Source organism: Tinamus guttatus, unplaced genomic scaffold, assembly GCF_059628265.1.
Source record: "Tinamus guttatus ecotype Peru unplaced genomic scaffold, ASM5962826v1 Tinamus_guttatus_pri_ptg000547l, whole genome shotgun sequence".
NCBI classification, from domain to species: domain Eukaryota; kingdom Metazoa; phylum Chordata; class Aves; order Tinamiformes; family Tinamidae; genus Tinamus; species Tinamus guttatus.
In genome coordinates this window covers 482,915-494,964 of record NW_028289081.1, presented here as the reverse complement: position 1 = coordinate 494,964, position 12,050 = coordinate 482,915, and the positions used below count along the sequence as shown (strand labels likewise).

Sequence of the window (12,050 nt, the reverse complement as noted above, 5' to 3'; positions counted from 1 at the left end):
GCTGCTGCCGTTGGTTTGTCCCCATGGGCACTCAGGAGCGTCACCCGGGGTGGCCAGGAGCAGGAAGCTGCAGCCTGGCTGGGCCGGAGCGCTGCTCGCGCTCGCCCGCCCGCACAGCGCAGCGCGCTCTGCCCTGCGCGGGGGCGTGAGGCGTTCTGCGCGCTCCTGCCCGAAGAACAGCGCGGAGCTGCTCCGTCTGCGAGCGCCGTGTCCCGCTCCGCCTCGGAGCCGCTCGGGCCCCGCTGGGCCGCTCCCGAGGGGTCAGCGCGCGGGTGCTGGCGGGCCCCGCGGTGGCCGCAGGCCGCGCAGGGCCGCGCTGGGGCGCAGCGCGCGCCGGGGCCGCCCGCCGCACTTCCTGTTTGTTCAAACATCTTCTCGCCATCCCGCGCCCGCCCTGCCGCCGCCGGCCACGCTCGGCCCCGCCGCCCGGAGCCCCCGCGCACCGTAAGAGCCCACGAGCGCGCGGGGGGATCGCGTCGCCCAGCGCCCAGCGAGACCGCGCGGCTTTGGGCTGCTTGGGGCACTGCTGGTGAAAAAAACAGCGCGTTTTGGGGTGGCTTTTGGGGAGGGGGCCGGGCAGCCGCGCGCTCCAACGGGGCAGCCCCACGGCTCGGGCTGGGGGAGACATCGTCGACCCCGTGGGCAATGCGTGTTGCGACGCGCGCGTTGATTCCCCCCCCTCCTCTTTTTAAGTGGCTTAATAAACTATTTGCTATTACTTGGTTATTCCACCCCCGCCAAAGTTGGCCAAGGAGCAGGTAACTTTTAATTTGCTCGCGGGGTGGCTGCATCGGATGCGGCTGCCCTCCGGGAGAGCCCAGCACCGAGGCTCTTCCTGCCTCGCCGCGCTCCAAACGCACTGCAGAACTTTGAAACTGTAAAACCCCGTCTTCCTCGAAAAGAGCGCGCGCGACATCGAGCCGTGTGCGCAGCCAAACCACAAGTACAACAAACATATTTTTAAAATATATTGCTAGTCTGGCTTTTTAATGTTCAGAAGTTGTTCTGCTTTGCAGGGGGGAAAAAAAAAAAAAAAGCTGTCCGTGGTGTTTGCAACTGCCTTAAGGACAATTTGTTTAACAGTAGGAGTAATTGCTTGGGGAAAATGGAAAGAGTGACTGAAGTTATTTACTCAGATGTTAGTGTAGGTGTGGGGCAGAAAACTCACTGTGGGAACAGTGGGCTGCTTTTCTTGGTATCTCAGTCTATTTGATGACCATCAAATTTCCCAGCTCGCTGGTTTTGTTTTTTCTGGATGGCATGTTTGATTATTTATCAGAAGGGAAAGGGAGTAGCTGAAGCAAATAAACATGTGACCAAGCTGTGTTTTGTTTTCCACTCAGAAGGCCATGCCCTTTAACAGATATACAGAAAATAATAAACGTATTGTTTTATGATAAAAGGAAATTATGTGTGCCGTTCGCCTCTGCGAGGCCCTTAACCCTTGGTGCTCCGTGGGCTGCATCTCCAGGGAGCCCCTTAGGTTGCCAGCTAGGAATTAGATGCACGTGGGAAAAGCAAGGGAAAAGGTGGCATGTTTTGCATGCATTGCTGCTTACGTGGTGCAAATCTCCTTTAAATACCTAATGCATGGCGTGTAGCACACGGTAATTCCCTTGTAATGCCACTTGGGCTGACGCTCACTCTCTGCTCTGCAAAAAAAAAAAAATACCCTATAAACTGAATCAGTGCCAGAAGTAAAGCACGGGTTGCCTCGTCCCTGGGAAGCACGTTGCGCGCTCAGGCTGGATTGGAAGGAGCGAGTTTGTCGTGCACGTGGAGGGGATCGGAGCTGGGGGTTGCAGGTCGGCAGGAATTCATTGGAGCGCCCGGTTTTCCCAACGCTTGGAGCGTGGGAGGTGTGTGCCAGGCGCATCCCTTGCAGCGGGGTGGAGGTTCCCTGGGTGCAGCAGCTTTGGGTCAGAAAAGGGGGATTTGTTCCCCCCTTTGAGGGCGTCATGGGGTGGCCGCACTCCCAATCTGTCCTCAGGGAGAGTGGCTTCCCAACCTGCTGTGATTAAACCCTGACTCATGCCCCGAAGTGTAAACATTTGTACCCTGACTTATATTTTTATCTTTCCGAAGGTGGCTGTAAATGTTCTCATTACTCTCTGTACAAGTGCCTGATCCTCTCTTTGCATCCTCCCCGCGCTCTTGGCATTGGTGATAGCTTGTGACAGTAAGTTGCAAAGGGTAATTATGAGTTGTGCTTTAAAAAAAAAAGAGAGAAAAAAAACCCTTTATCTTCCGCTTTGCTTTTTTTGTTGTTGTTGTTGTTGCTTCCTGACTTCATCGAACGTCCCCTTTTCTCTTGCGTTATGAGAAATGGTAAATAGCACCAGATGTACCTTCTCAGTCCGAGTCACAATTTGTGTACTTTTATCATCCCCCCTCTTACTCATCTCTCGCTAAACTAAACACTCCCAGCCTTATCAATCTCCCCTCCTATCTTCTGAGGCCTCTAATCATTTTTGTCGCCTCTCTCTGAACCTCTCACGTTTTCTGCTTGGCCACAGCCTTTTAAAATAAGGTTTGGAGAAACTCTCCTCAGCGAGGCTGTGCCCAAGTGCAGGGCTGTGATTCCCACTTTGGGGGCTGCTCCACTCACCGGGGTGTCTCACAGTGGTAATTTGGTGCATGGCGCCAGCCTTGATTTCATGGGCCCTGAATGCGACTTTATCATCCAGCGTCTTGGAATATAAATTTAAAACATTTTCCCTGTTTTGTTGACCACTCAGGGAAGCATGCAAGCAGCTGCATGGGATGTACTATTTACATTGCAGCCGCAGAAAGGCTCTTCCTCCCCCCCGCCCCATCTTTCTCCTTTTCTCATATTAAAAAATATGAGAACTTCCCGTGCTTTTGACATCCAAGAAAAACGCTGCTCAGCAGTGAATAGTCCTCCAAATATTCAAAGGTCTGGTTCACTTTTGGATAAACACAGTAGTTCAGAATCTGATCTTGAGCCTACAGAAACGAGCTGGAAATCCCATAAGATTTTTTTTTCCTCGCTCAGACATAGTTCAGTTCTGGTTCAGTTTGCGTTGGGAGCCAAGATTTGTATCCTTTCTCATTTTACCAGGATGTGTTGGCCCATCCCTCCTTCCTTGCTGGTACAGACCGCTACATGCTGTGAATCTTGACATGCCAAAATAAAGAGAGCCATTTTTAATGTTTGGGAACTTTTTTTGCCAGATGCTTTTTAAATGGCTTTGATGAGTCTTGACTGTGACTCTTTAAAGAGAGGAGACAGAAGGTGTTTTTACAGCGCAGCCGCCTGAGGGTTTCGCTTGTGCCTCGAGATCGGGATTTTTCTGCCCTTTGTCACTGCTGGGACTGGTTGGGGGTTCGTGGGTTTTTTTGGCCGTCGCGGAGTTTGACCTCTTTTTCCTACTGTCTCTTGCTCTCTGCTCCCTTCCTTCCCCTGCGGGTCCCTCGGTATTTGCAGAAAATGCCTTGACCACCTTTCCCCCCCAGCTGGTGGAATTCATGCATAAATTACCAAATGAAGATCAGATGTTTCTAGACGGGTCCACGCTGTCCTGGGCACAGTGGCCAGGTCCCTCGCGCCCCGCGGGGCATCCCCTGTCCTCCCTTCTGCCCAAAGCCCCCGGCCACCAGCCGGGACATCCCTAGGGCTTGGGGAGAAGGGATTTCTTTTGTTTCCTGCACTTTTTTTTTTTTTTTTCTGGAGGGGATCTCCTCAAGCCATAGCCAGGATCCACTCCAGGGGAAAGAAACGAAGCCTGCTGGAAGCAAAACAGAATCTCATCTTCTTCCCTACGACGGAGCTATTCTAGGAGATGCTTCGGAGGGAGGCACGCTGCCAGCTGCCTCGCTCCGAGCCTGTCCCTCGTCATTAGGGACAGGATGTGAGTCTGGCTTCGTGCACGCGTTCGCCCTGGTCCCTTCCCTTCTTCCAGCATGGGAATCGCCCCTTAGTCACTTGGCCAGGCCGGTGGCTTTGCTGTTGCTGGAGCGCGGCTGCCGGCCCCACCGCGATGCAGAGCTGGGGTGCCCCACAGAGGAGGCATCACCGGGGACCAGAGAGGAGAAGTTTGAGCTAACGGCACGCGGCAACCAGGAGGGAGCAATAGCATCCTGCTCCCCATCTCGGGAGGAAGAGGAAGGAGCTGGCTGCGATTGTCAGGGGGCATAAGTGCAGCGAGAACATCTGCTTCTCCGCTCTGCATCTTCCCCATTTCATGCCTCCTCTTCGCCTTGGTTCCTTTCCTGCTCTCCCTCGCGGGTTCTTCTCACCTCCTCCTGTTCTGTTCCTCCCGGAGGAGCAGCACTACCCACTGCTGTCGCCTGGCACTATTTTTTCCCCCCTTCTTTCGCGCAGCTCCTCGCGGGTCCCCGTGCTCGCGCGGCGCCGCGGCCGCCCCGCCGTGCGCGCGGCCCCTGCCCCCTGCGGCTGCGCCGCGAGCGGGGGCTGCCGCGGGACAGGGCGGGAGCCATCGGCAGCCTCCGGAGCTCCGGCGCGTCCCGGCTTCGGAGCCTGCGAGCTGCATCCTGCCGCTCTGCCGGGAGCAGCTGTGGAATGGAGCGGAGTGTGAGCACAGATGGGAGCTGAGACGGGTTGGATCCAAAACCCGCTTCCGTCCCGCCCTGGAGGAACAAGGTACTTGTCTCGCAGGGCTCAGAGGAGGCAACAGAGCCTTTGGCACGGGTGGGCCGTGTCTCCCCGCTTAGCCACCCACCCGGGGGTCCCTTAGTGTCCAAAGCCTTGGCAAAACTCGTGGGAAAATAAATGGTAAGAGATGTGCATGCCCGACGCGTGGTCCCAAACGCGCGGGGAAGCCTTGCGGAGCCGGGAACCGTGCGAGGATTCAGCGGCGCGCGCTCCGCACGAGGCCAGCGAGGGCTGGCCCGCTGCTGGAGCCCGGGACGGGAGGAGCGCGGTGCTTTTCCAAGGATAGCTTTTATCCTCGGTGCATCTTCTGTCTCATCTCACACTCTCTGCTTATGGTGCTTTAGGCTTTTTATTCTTTTTTTTTTAAATGACTATAACTGAAATACTGTGCAGATGATGGTGATGGCCAATAAGTAGTTCCCCAGAGTTCCTCCTTGGCCACTTGAGGTGGCCCTGCTACCATTGCTGCTTCCTGGGAACACTTCCATACTCCATTCCCAAGTCGCTTTCTTGAGGGTCATCCTTGTCCACCTGGGAAGGCCCCAAGTGCTTGGGAAGTTGAAGAAGGTTCCCTGCATTTCCATGGCTTGCCTGGATCAGCCTTTCCCTGCTTGGATCAGCCTTTCCATGCCTGAATAAACTTCAGGCAGAGGAACAATCTTCTCCTCGCAGTAGTGCCCTAGAGTCAGCCCGTTATAGCTGCATGTCTTTGTATTTCATTAATTGACAATTGATATTAATATTGGTTCTAGCAGATGGGAAGGGAGGAGCTTGAGCTCTTTTCCTTCAATAAGAAATAGGCTGATGGAAAAACAATTTGAGAGTCGCCGCCGTATTATACTGGCTGCAGCGGTGGAACAAGTTAGCAAGAGGCTCCATAGGTTTGGATCTTGTTACTGTTTTCCTTATGTACTAATAGTGTAAGCAAGTATATGGCATTTAAGCAGCATTTCTATTTTTAGAATTCTCTGCCCTCTTTTTTTCCACTGCATTTCCTTTCCCCAGCCCCTTTCCCAAATCAGAAGTTTCTGGTCTTTTGAAACCAGGGGCAGGGCCACATTTTTATCCTTTGAGCCAAGCTATGCCTGGAGAGTGATGGTGAAACCGAAAGGTTGAGTTGCTTGCGTGAAAATGCGAAATTACAACAGCAGCTAAAAAGATAGCAGTGCCGGATGTTGTGGGCAAACAACAGCTGGGCAAACAAGTCACGTTCTGTCTCTCTCGCAATAAAATTGCCTTGGTCATCTCGCAGGCGCCCTTTGCATTTTCCCCCCCTAATGCCTAACTAGTTGGGAAACAGTTAATGTTTGCCGTCCTGTAGACTGCAGGAGAGGCGTTTTCCGAGGGGCTTCCCACTTAGTTATTTTTACGACTCGGGTCTGGGGGTCTGTAGTGTTGTTGGGTGGATGATACTGGATTAAGCTCGCAGTGAAGTTGCAGCCGAAACCCTCCCTGGGTGTGGTGGTTCACAGAAACCCACGTGAGCTTGCACAGGGTCTCGAAAATGCAGCATTTCCATTGCCTTCTTGCACGGCTCTGTTTTATGCAAAAAAAAATGTGCTATCCGTTGGCGATTTTCTAATGGATAAGGAGACAGCCCAGGAGTCTATTTAATATATCCTGCATGTAAGTGTGACGCAGAGGTGAGTCGAGATGACGCAGGTCGTAGTGAGCCTCCTGCCAAAGTCATCCCCAGTCTGTCAGTGTTGAAGGTGACCAAGGGCTGTTCTCCTCTCGTAGCTGCACGAAAATCACCGCGCCGGGAAGTCGCCGCTGCGAAGGGCACTTCCCATTCCCTGTTCCTCCCGCTAATCCCGTGCGCAGAGGCCGCTTTGCCCCGGCCGTGGCTCCCTTGCAGGAGCCCCTGGTGTGGATGGAGGCCGTGGCTGTGGCAGGAACGCGCGTGCCGGGGACCTTGGTGCACCCTCTGGTGAGGAGAGGGCCGCGGCACCGGCGCTGCTGGCTAGCAGTAAACAGTCCTGGCACCCTTGCTTCAGGACTTGGCAGAAGCAGGAGTTGAACAGAGTCCAGCTTTACTCTTTACTGCCTGTTCAGTAAGTTGAGGACAAGGCAGATGATTAAGGAAATGTGGGGAAACTGCTACAGAAGCTTTTGGAAAGATAAGAGACTTTGGTCTCCATGTCTGACAGTCTGGCGCTTTTCACTAGCATTGAATTCACATGCAAATCAAAGGCAACATCTACTCCCACAGGAAGCGTTATTAATGTGCTCCGCTTGCGAGCCACCGCGCTGACGGAGGCTGCGGGACTCGCTTCACCCTCCAGTTAATTCGTCTGGGCATCCTCGTCCGAAGCACGGGGCAGCTCCGGTCACCCCAGCGGGGCTCGCAAGCTCCCACAGGAGCCGTAACCGCATCTGGACAGAAAAAGTGGTGGTGGGACCGTGCCGACTCGGCCACAGGACCTGGGAGTGGTGCCTGTCGGATTGGGTTTGGTGGGAAGTGTCGGTGCGAGGGGGCAGGAGTCGCTGGGTATAGACCAACATCAGTGGGTGATTTTCACAAAGGTGCCTTTTTCTAGCGCTTTCTGTAGTGAGTCGGCCATCCTCCCTGTGCCCCTCCAGCCATCCTCCCTGTCCCCATCCTGTTCCACGTGCCTGATGCTCTGGAGGAGGCAAAGACTGTGCTTGATCCGTGGTGGGACACATGCAAATCCAGAAAGACGAAGGGCCTGGGGATCTCTGAATTCATTTTGTCACCAAAGGCGCAGCAGCTACTTGATGCAGATGTTCAATAGCAGCTACTTGATGCAGATGTTCAGCATCAGAGAACCGCATCGATGCTATAAACAAATCCAGCGTCTGAAACCCAAGCTCGTATGCTGCTATGATTGCTTTGGGTGTTTATAAGCAGAAGAGCAAAATGTTAATAGAAGAGATGTGGGAAATGCTGATAGAAGCTGCGCTGAGCTGCACAGCTGCCTCACCCCTACCTGCCGGTCTGTGGATGTCCCCATCTTGTTCCTGTCCCTTTTGACTTGTTGCATCCATGATGCTCTCTCCAGCCAACTCATTTATTACTCCCCTTAGTCCTTTCTCCCCCCCGCCTTTCCATACTCACCCTCTGTGCCCTCTTCTTGCTGCAACTTGCTCTAACATCCCTGGTGCCACGTGGTCTCAAGACATGGTCAAGGCCACCAAGTAGACCACGACAGACATCATCCCAAGAGGTGAGAAGACCCCCAGCCCGCAGGAGCACAGGATGGACATGTGTGCACATACGTGGGTGAACACGGAGCAGGGGGGTCACTTGGCCAGCCTGGCTTGTAGCCCGGCTGGTGGCAGCTCCTGGTCTTGGTGCTCGCCCGGTCCCGCTGCGCGGAGGTTCTCGGGCAGCAAGCAGGCATTTCTTGCACTCTAGCCGTTCTGGGAATCTTCAAAAATTTCTGGCAGCCAATTTTAGTTGTGCAACCTCTCAGCTGCCAGGAAGGATGGAATATGATCGTATCACATGAAATGCATGCAGGATCTGCTATAGCAACTGTATTTCAAAGAGACAACACATATGGTGACTGGTTCCTTTTGGAATAATGTCTATAGGTTGATGATGTTTTATTCAAAAAGGCTGTAGCTTGAAAGGTTAGGGATGTTCTGATTGTTTAGTATATGATTAAAGTAGGGCTTCTGTGGAGGGTTTTTTTTTTTTTTCTTTTTTGGCCTATTGAATCTAATTACTGGGAACTAAAATGATCATTTGATTGCACATTTACCTGGAATTATTCCTCTGCAGAGCCAGTCTTAATAATATATAATAATATGTTGCACTTGTACTGTATAGCACTTCTTGTCTGAGCAACTCGGAGTGCTTTACAAGTGTTCATTAATTAAATAAGCCCTACAACACCCCTGTTAAGTAGGTGCATATTTGTTACCCATCCTCTTAAGTCGCGTAGGATTTTTTTGTGTGCTGCCTCTACCCACCCTTGAAGATGCTTTAACCCCTAAACAAGCTAATTCAGTAAAAATAGCATTGAGTTTTTTACCCTCAAAATAGCACTTTCCGCATAAAGGTCTTCTTTGTCGCTGTTGTTGGCGGGAGGGCTTTGACTCTTCTGGTTCTTCATGCCAAAGTGAGTGCCCGTAGACTCGTTTCTGGGCAGCAGAGGCTTGCTGTTAGATCGGAGACCATCAGGACTCATTGCAAGCGAGGAGGAGGACGGACGCGAGGGCTCTTCTCCGCTCCTCCTGCTGCCACGCGCCCTGGTTGGGCTGTCCCGCTGCGGTGGCCCCTGCGAACGGCCCTCTCCAAAGCAGGAAGGTGGGTCTGGGCTCTGAAATCACGAGGGTTTGTGGTGTGGCGCGGGTCCGAGCTTGCGTTCCCCTCTGCATCGAGCCGGCTGTCCTGTGGTGAGATAAAACACTTGGCAACTTGGAGAAGCGAGTGAAACCCGGCGCGTGTCTGACTGCGTAATTAAATAGGCATTAATTAAATCACTCAGAGAGCGTACACGGTAGGAGTGGGGAAAGCGCTCTCCCTCCTTCCATGTAGGCATCTTGCAAAGGGACCATTTTTCTTGTTTTACATTAATGAAGTCTTCAGCCTTCCCACTTTTCCACCTACACATGTACTGAACGTCTCCAAGGAGACAGAGCAGCCCGGCGTCCAGCCGCGGTGGATCCCGCGCGAGCCCCCGCCGCGGGGCTCCCAGCTGAGCTCCCAGGTGTGTCCCGTGGGTCCCAGGACCCGTCCGACCGCCTCTGCTCCTCTGGATGGGGCATCCGGATCCGCTCCCCACAGGCCCCTTTTCTCTAGCATGGCAAGCGGCCTTCACAATACTCCACCACCAAATGGTGCTGTGATGGCATCTTTGGGTGTCACATCCATTTCCCCTCCATCTCCCGCCGCTGGAGTGTCCCTCTGCTCTTCTCTCTTGGCCACCCATCAGTTGATGGATACTGTGGTTGATACGTTATAACCTGCTAGGTCATTTTGGAGGTGTGAGATGCTGCTGTTGCTTTTCACTGGTCTCATAGTAGTGGCTGCCAAGAGCTTCCTCCGCGATGAAGTAGGTTTCTCCTGGTACCGTTGCATCTCTGATAGCTTCCTAGAAACCACTCTGGCGTTCCCTCGCCTCAGGAAAGTGTGCTGATGGCTGTCACACATGGTGATAAGTGACAGCCCTCTTCTGAAAACCCAACCAGACCAGTTGGAGAAGAGCGCAGAAGCCGGTAGCCCTTGGGTCTCCCCCCTCACAAAGCGACTAGGCTCTATGAGCGCTGTGAACCCAGTGGTGGGTAAACATCAATCTCGTAGTGGGGTTTCGGCATCTGCTCAAGGTTTGCTACCACATGCAGGTGGGACATGAGCTGCTGCTGCTTCTCTCCATAGTCCCAGTGGAAAGCCCAGTAGTGGGACGTCGCACCCTTCCTGCAGACGCTGAGGGCTTTCTTAGGGGCAGCCCCCACTGTGGGATTTGGAAGCGCATTGGTGGCCGGTGGCCAAAGGAGTGTCACCTTGGTTGTATGCTGTGTAATTCCCCCAGTTCTGCCTGCTGTAGACTCAATTTTCAAAACTCTTCTTGCAGGCTCTCCAGGTGGCACGGCAGCTTCTACTGCAGCAGCAGCAACAGCAGCAGCAACAGCAGCAGCAGCAAGTTAGTGGATTAAAGTCTCCGAAGAGGAATGACAAACAGCCAGCCCTTCAGGTAAGAGAAGCCACCTGTGGCAGTGTATTGCTAGTAAAAACTGAACAGATGCCACTTGTAGATGTCGGGGTGAGACCTGCAGGGACCCGTGGTTCTGAACCACTTTCCTTCAGTTCATGACCCAAAGTGGCTCTGGATGATGTAGGCAGGAGCGGAGTTAAGAACCACACCGGGTGCTCTTGAAAATCCCACCCCGCACGTATTTACAAACCTCGAGCATGTACTTTTATTAGCCGCAGGTAAGGCTGCGTTGTTACAAAATGGAATAGCTTTTGTTACAGTGTCAGCATCCGGGGGAGATTTGCATTAACGTTTCTGTGTGATTGCTGCTCAGTTTCTATTCTGTGTTCACGCAAACCGCCGATTTGCCGCGTCGAGAATGTTGGGGAGATATTGGGGTATCGTGTGGGATTTTTTTCCTTTTATTGTCTGCTGATTTATGGACATCTTTGGAAATAAATTTTAAATATTACCAGGGTCTGTACCGTTGTGAATTCCGAAAGTCAAACCAGTAGAGCATTTCCTAACAGAGGATGTGGACACCCATATGCAGCCTTGGAATGCATCCTACTAGACTTTCAGGATAAATCAGAGGTGTTGGGGATGAGAAAGACCTATTAAGTCATGCATCACATTTTCCCTTTTTTGCGGGTCCAGCTTAGAAATCCCAAGTGATGGTGGGAGCATTATTTTCCTCTGGACCATCTTCCATAGCAAAACACTCGCTCGGGAACTTTCCACTTCAGTTCCATTCCCTTGCTCCAAGTAATGCTCCTTGTTTAAGTACTGAGCCAGTCCCCCTGCCTTGCCTTGTGTTCACACTCTGCAAACATCTGAGATCCTAACATGTTCTTGCCAGTTTTGGCAAATTATATGTATCTCGCTCTTTATATATTTTGTAAACCAGCACTTGTAGACCCTTGACCACCTCACTGCAACTGGTTATTGCTTTTATTACTGCTCTCTCGGCGATTGCTGCTTGTCACCGTATTTTTGATAATAACTTACTGAATGCAACTGTTCAGTTGCAGGCACAAAACGCTGTCGCTGGGACATTTATCTTATCTTGCTGTTCTATATCTGATGCTTCAGCCTCTGTAGCCTCAAATTCTTTCCGGGTTTTTTTTTTTTTTCGGTTGTTGTCATAGCACATTGTCAAACTCATGTCTGTTTTGCTCTTTCTCCCTTTTTTTTAGTTTGCTATACTATCACCATGAGTTCTCTGACAGCATTGCTGCTTCTCTTGCCTTTTATATGTGCTGCAGATTATTTTCCTCCTAAAATACAGATTCTAGACTCTTTAAATATGTAGTAGAATATGGAAGGTAAAGCTGAAGCCGCTAAGGGCCTTGACTGTAAAGCTCGAGGGCCCCAACCTACAGTTCTTACTCAAATACAGCTCACAGGGACTTCAAGGGGAGTTTTGCCTAAGTGAGGAGTATCTATTAACCGCAGCCCTTGGCCCTGCAAGGCCAACTTCCAGCACGCGTGTAGTGATTTCATCTTCAAAGCATTTTGCAAATACTAATCTCCAAAACATCCCCAGAAGGAAAGTCTGATAAGTAAGTAGCATTATCCCAGTTCTGGACAGGGAAACTGAGGGAAGCAGGTTAAGTGACTTGCTTAGGATCACAGAGGGAATTGGTTTTAGAGGTAGGATTAAGATTCATGAGTTCCTGGCTCGCACCCCTGCGCTCCGCGGGCTGGACGACACCTCGCGCTTCACAGCGCCACTATTATTCTTTTGGAAA

At 52.1% G+C, this 12,050-nt stretch overlaps 1 protein-coding gene across 5 annotated transcripts in view; it reads left to right on the top strand.

Moving 5' to 3' along the window:
• The window catches only part of FOXP1 (forkhead box P1), a 326,447-nt gene that overhangs the window by 224,878 nt on the left and 89,519 nt on the right, over window positions 1-12,050 (top strand). For all 5 annotated transcript variants that reach the window (XM_088534324.1, XM_088534326.1, XM_010216277.2 and 2 more), the window contains one exon: window positions 10,180-10,299. In XM_088534324.1, the coding sequence (XP_088390450.1) occupies window positions 10,180-10,299 (120 nt within the window). The remainder of the gene's footprint in view (window positions 1-10,179; window positions 10,300-12,050) is intronic.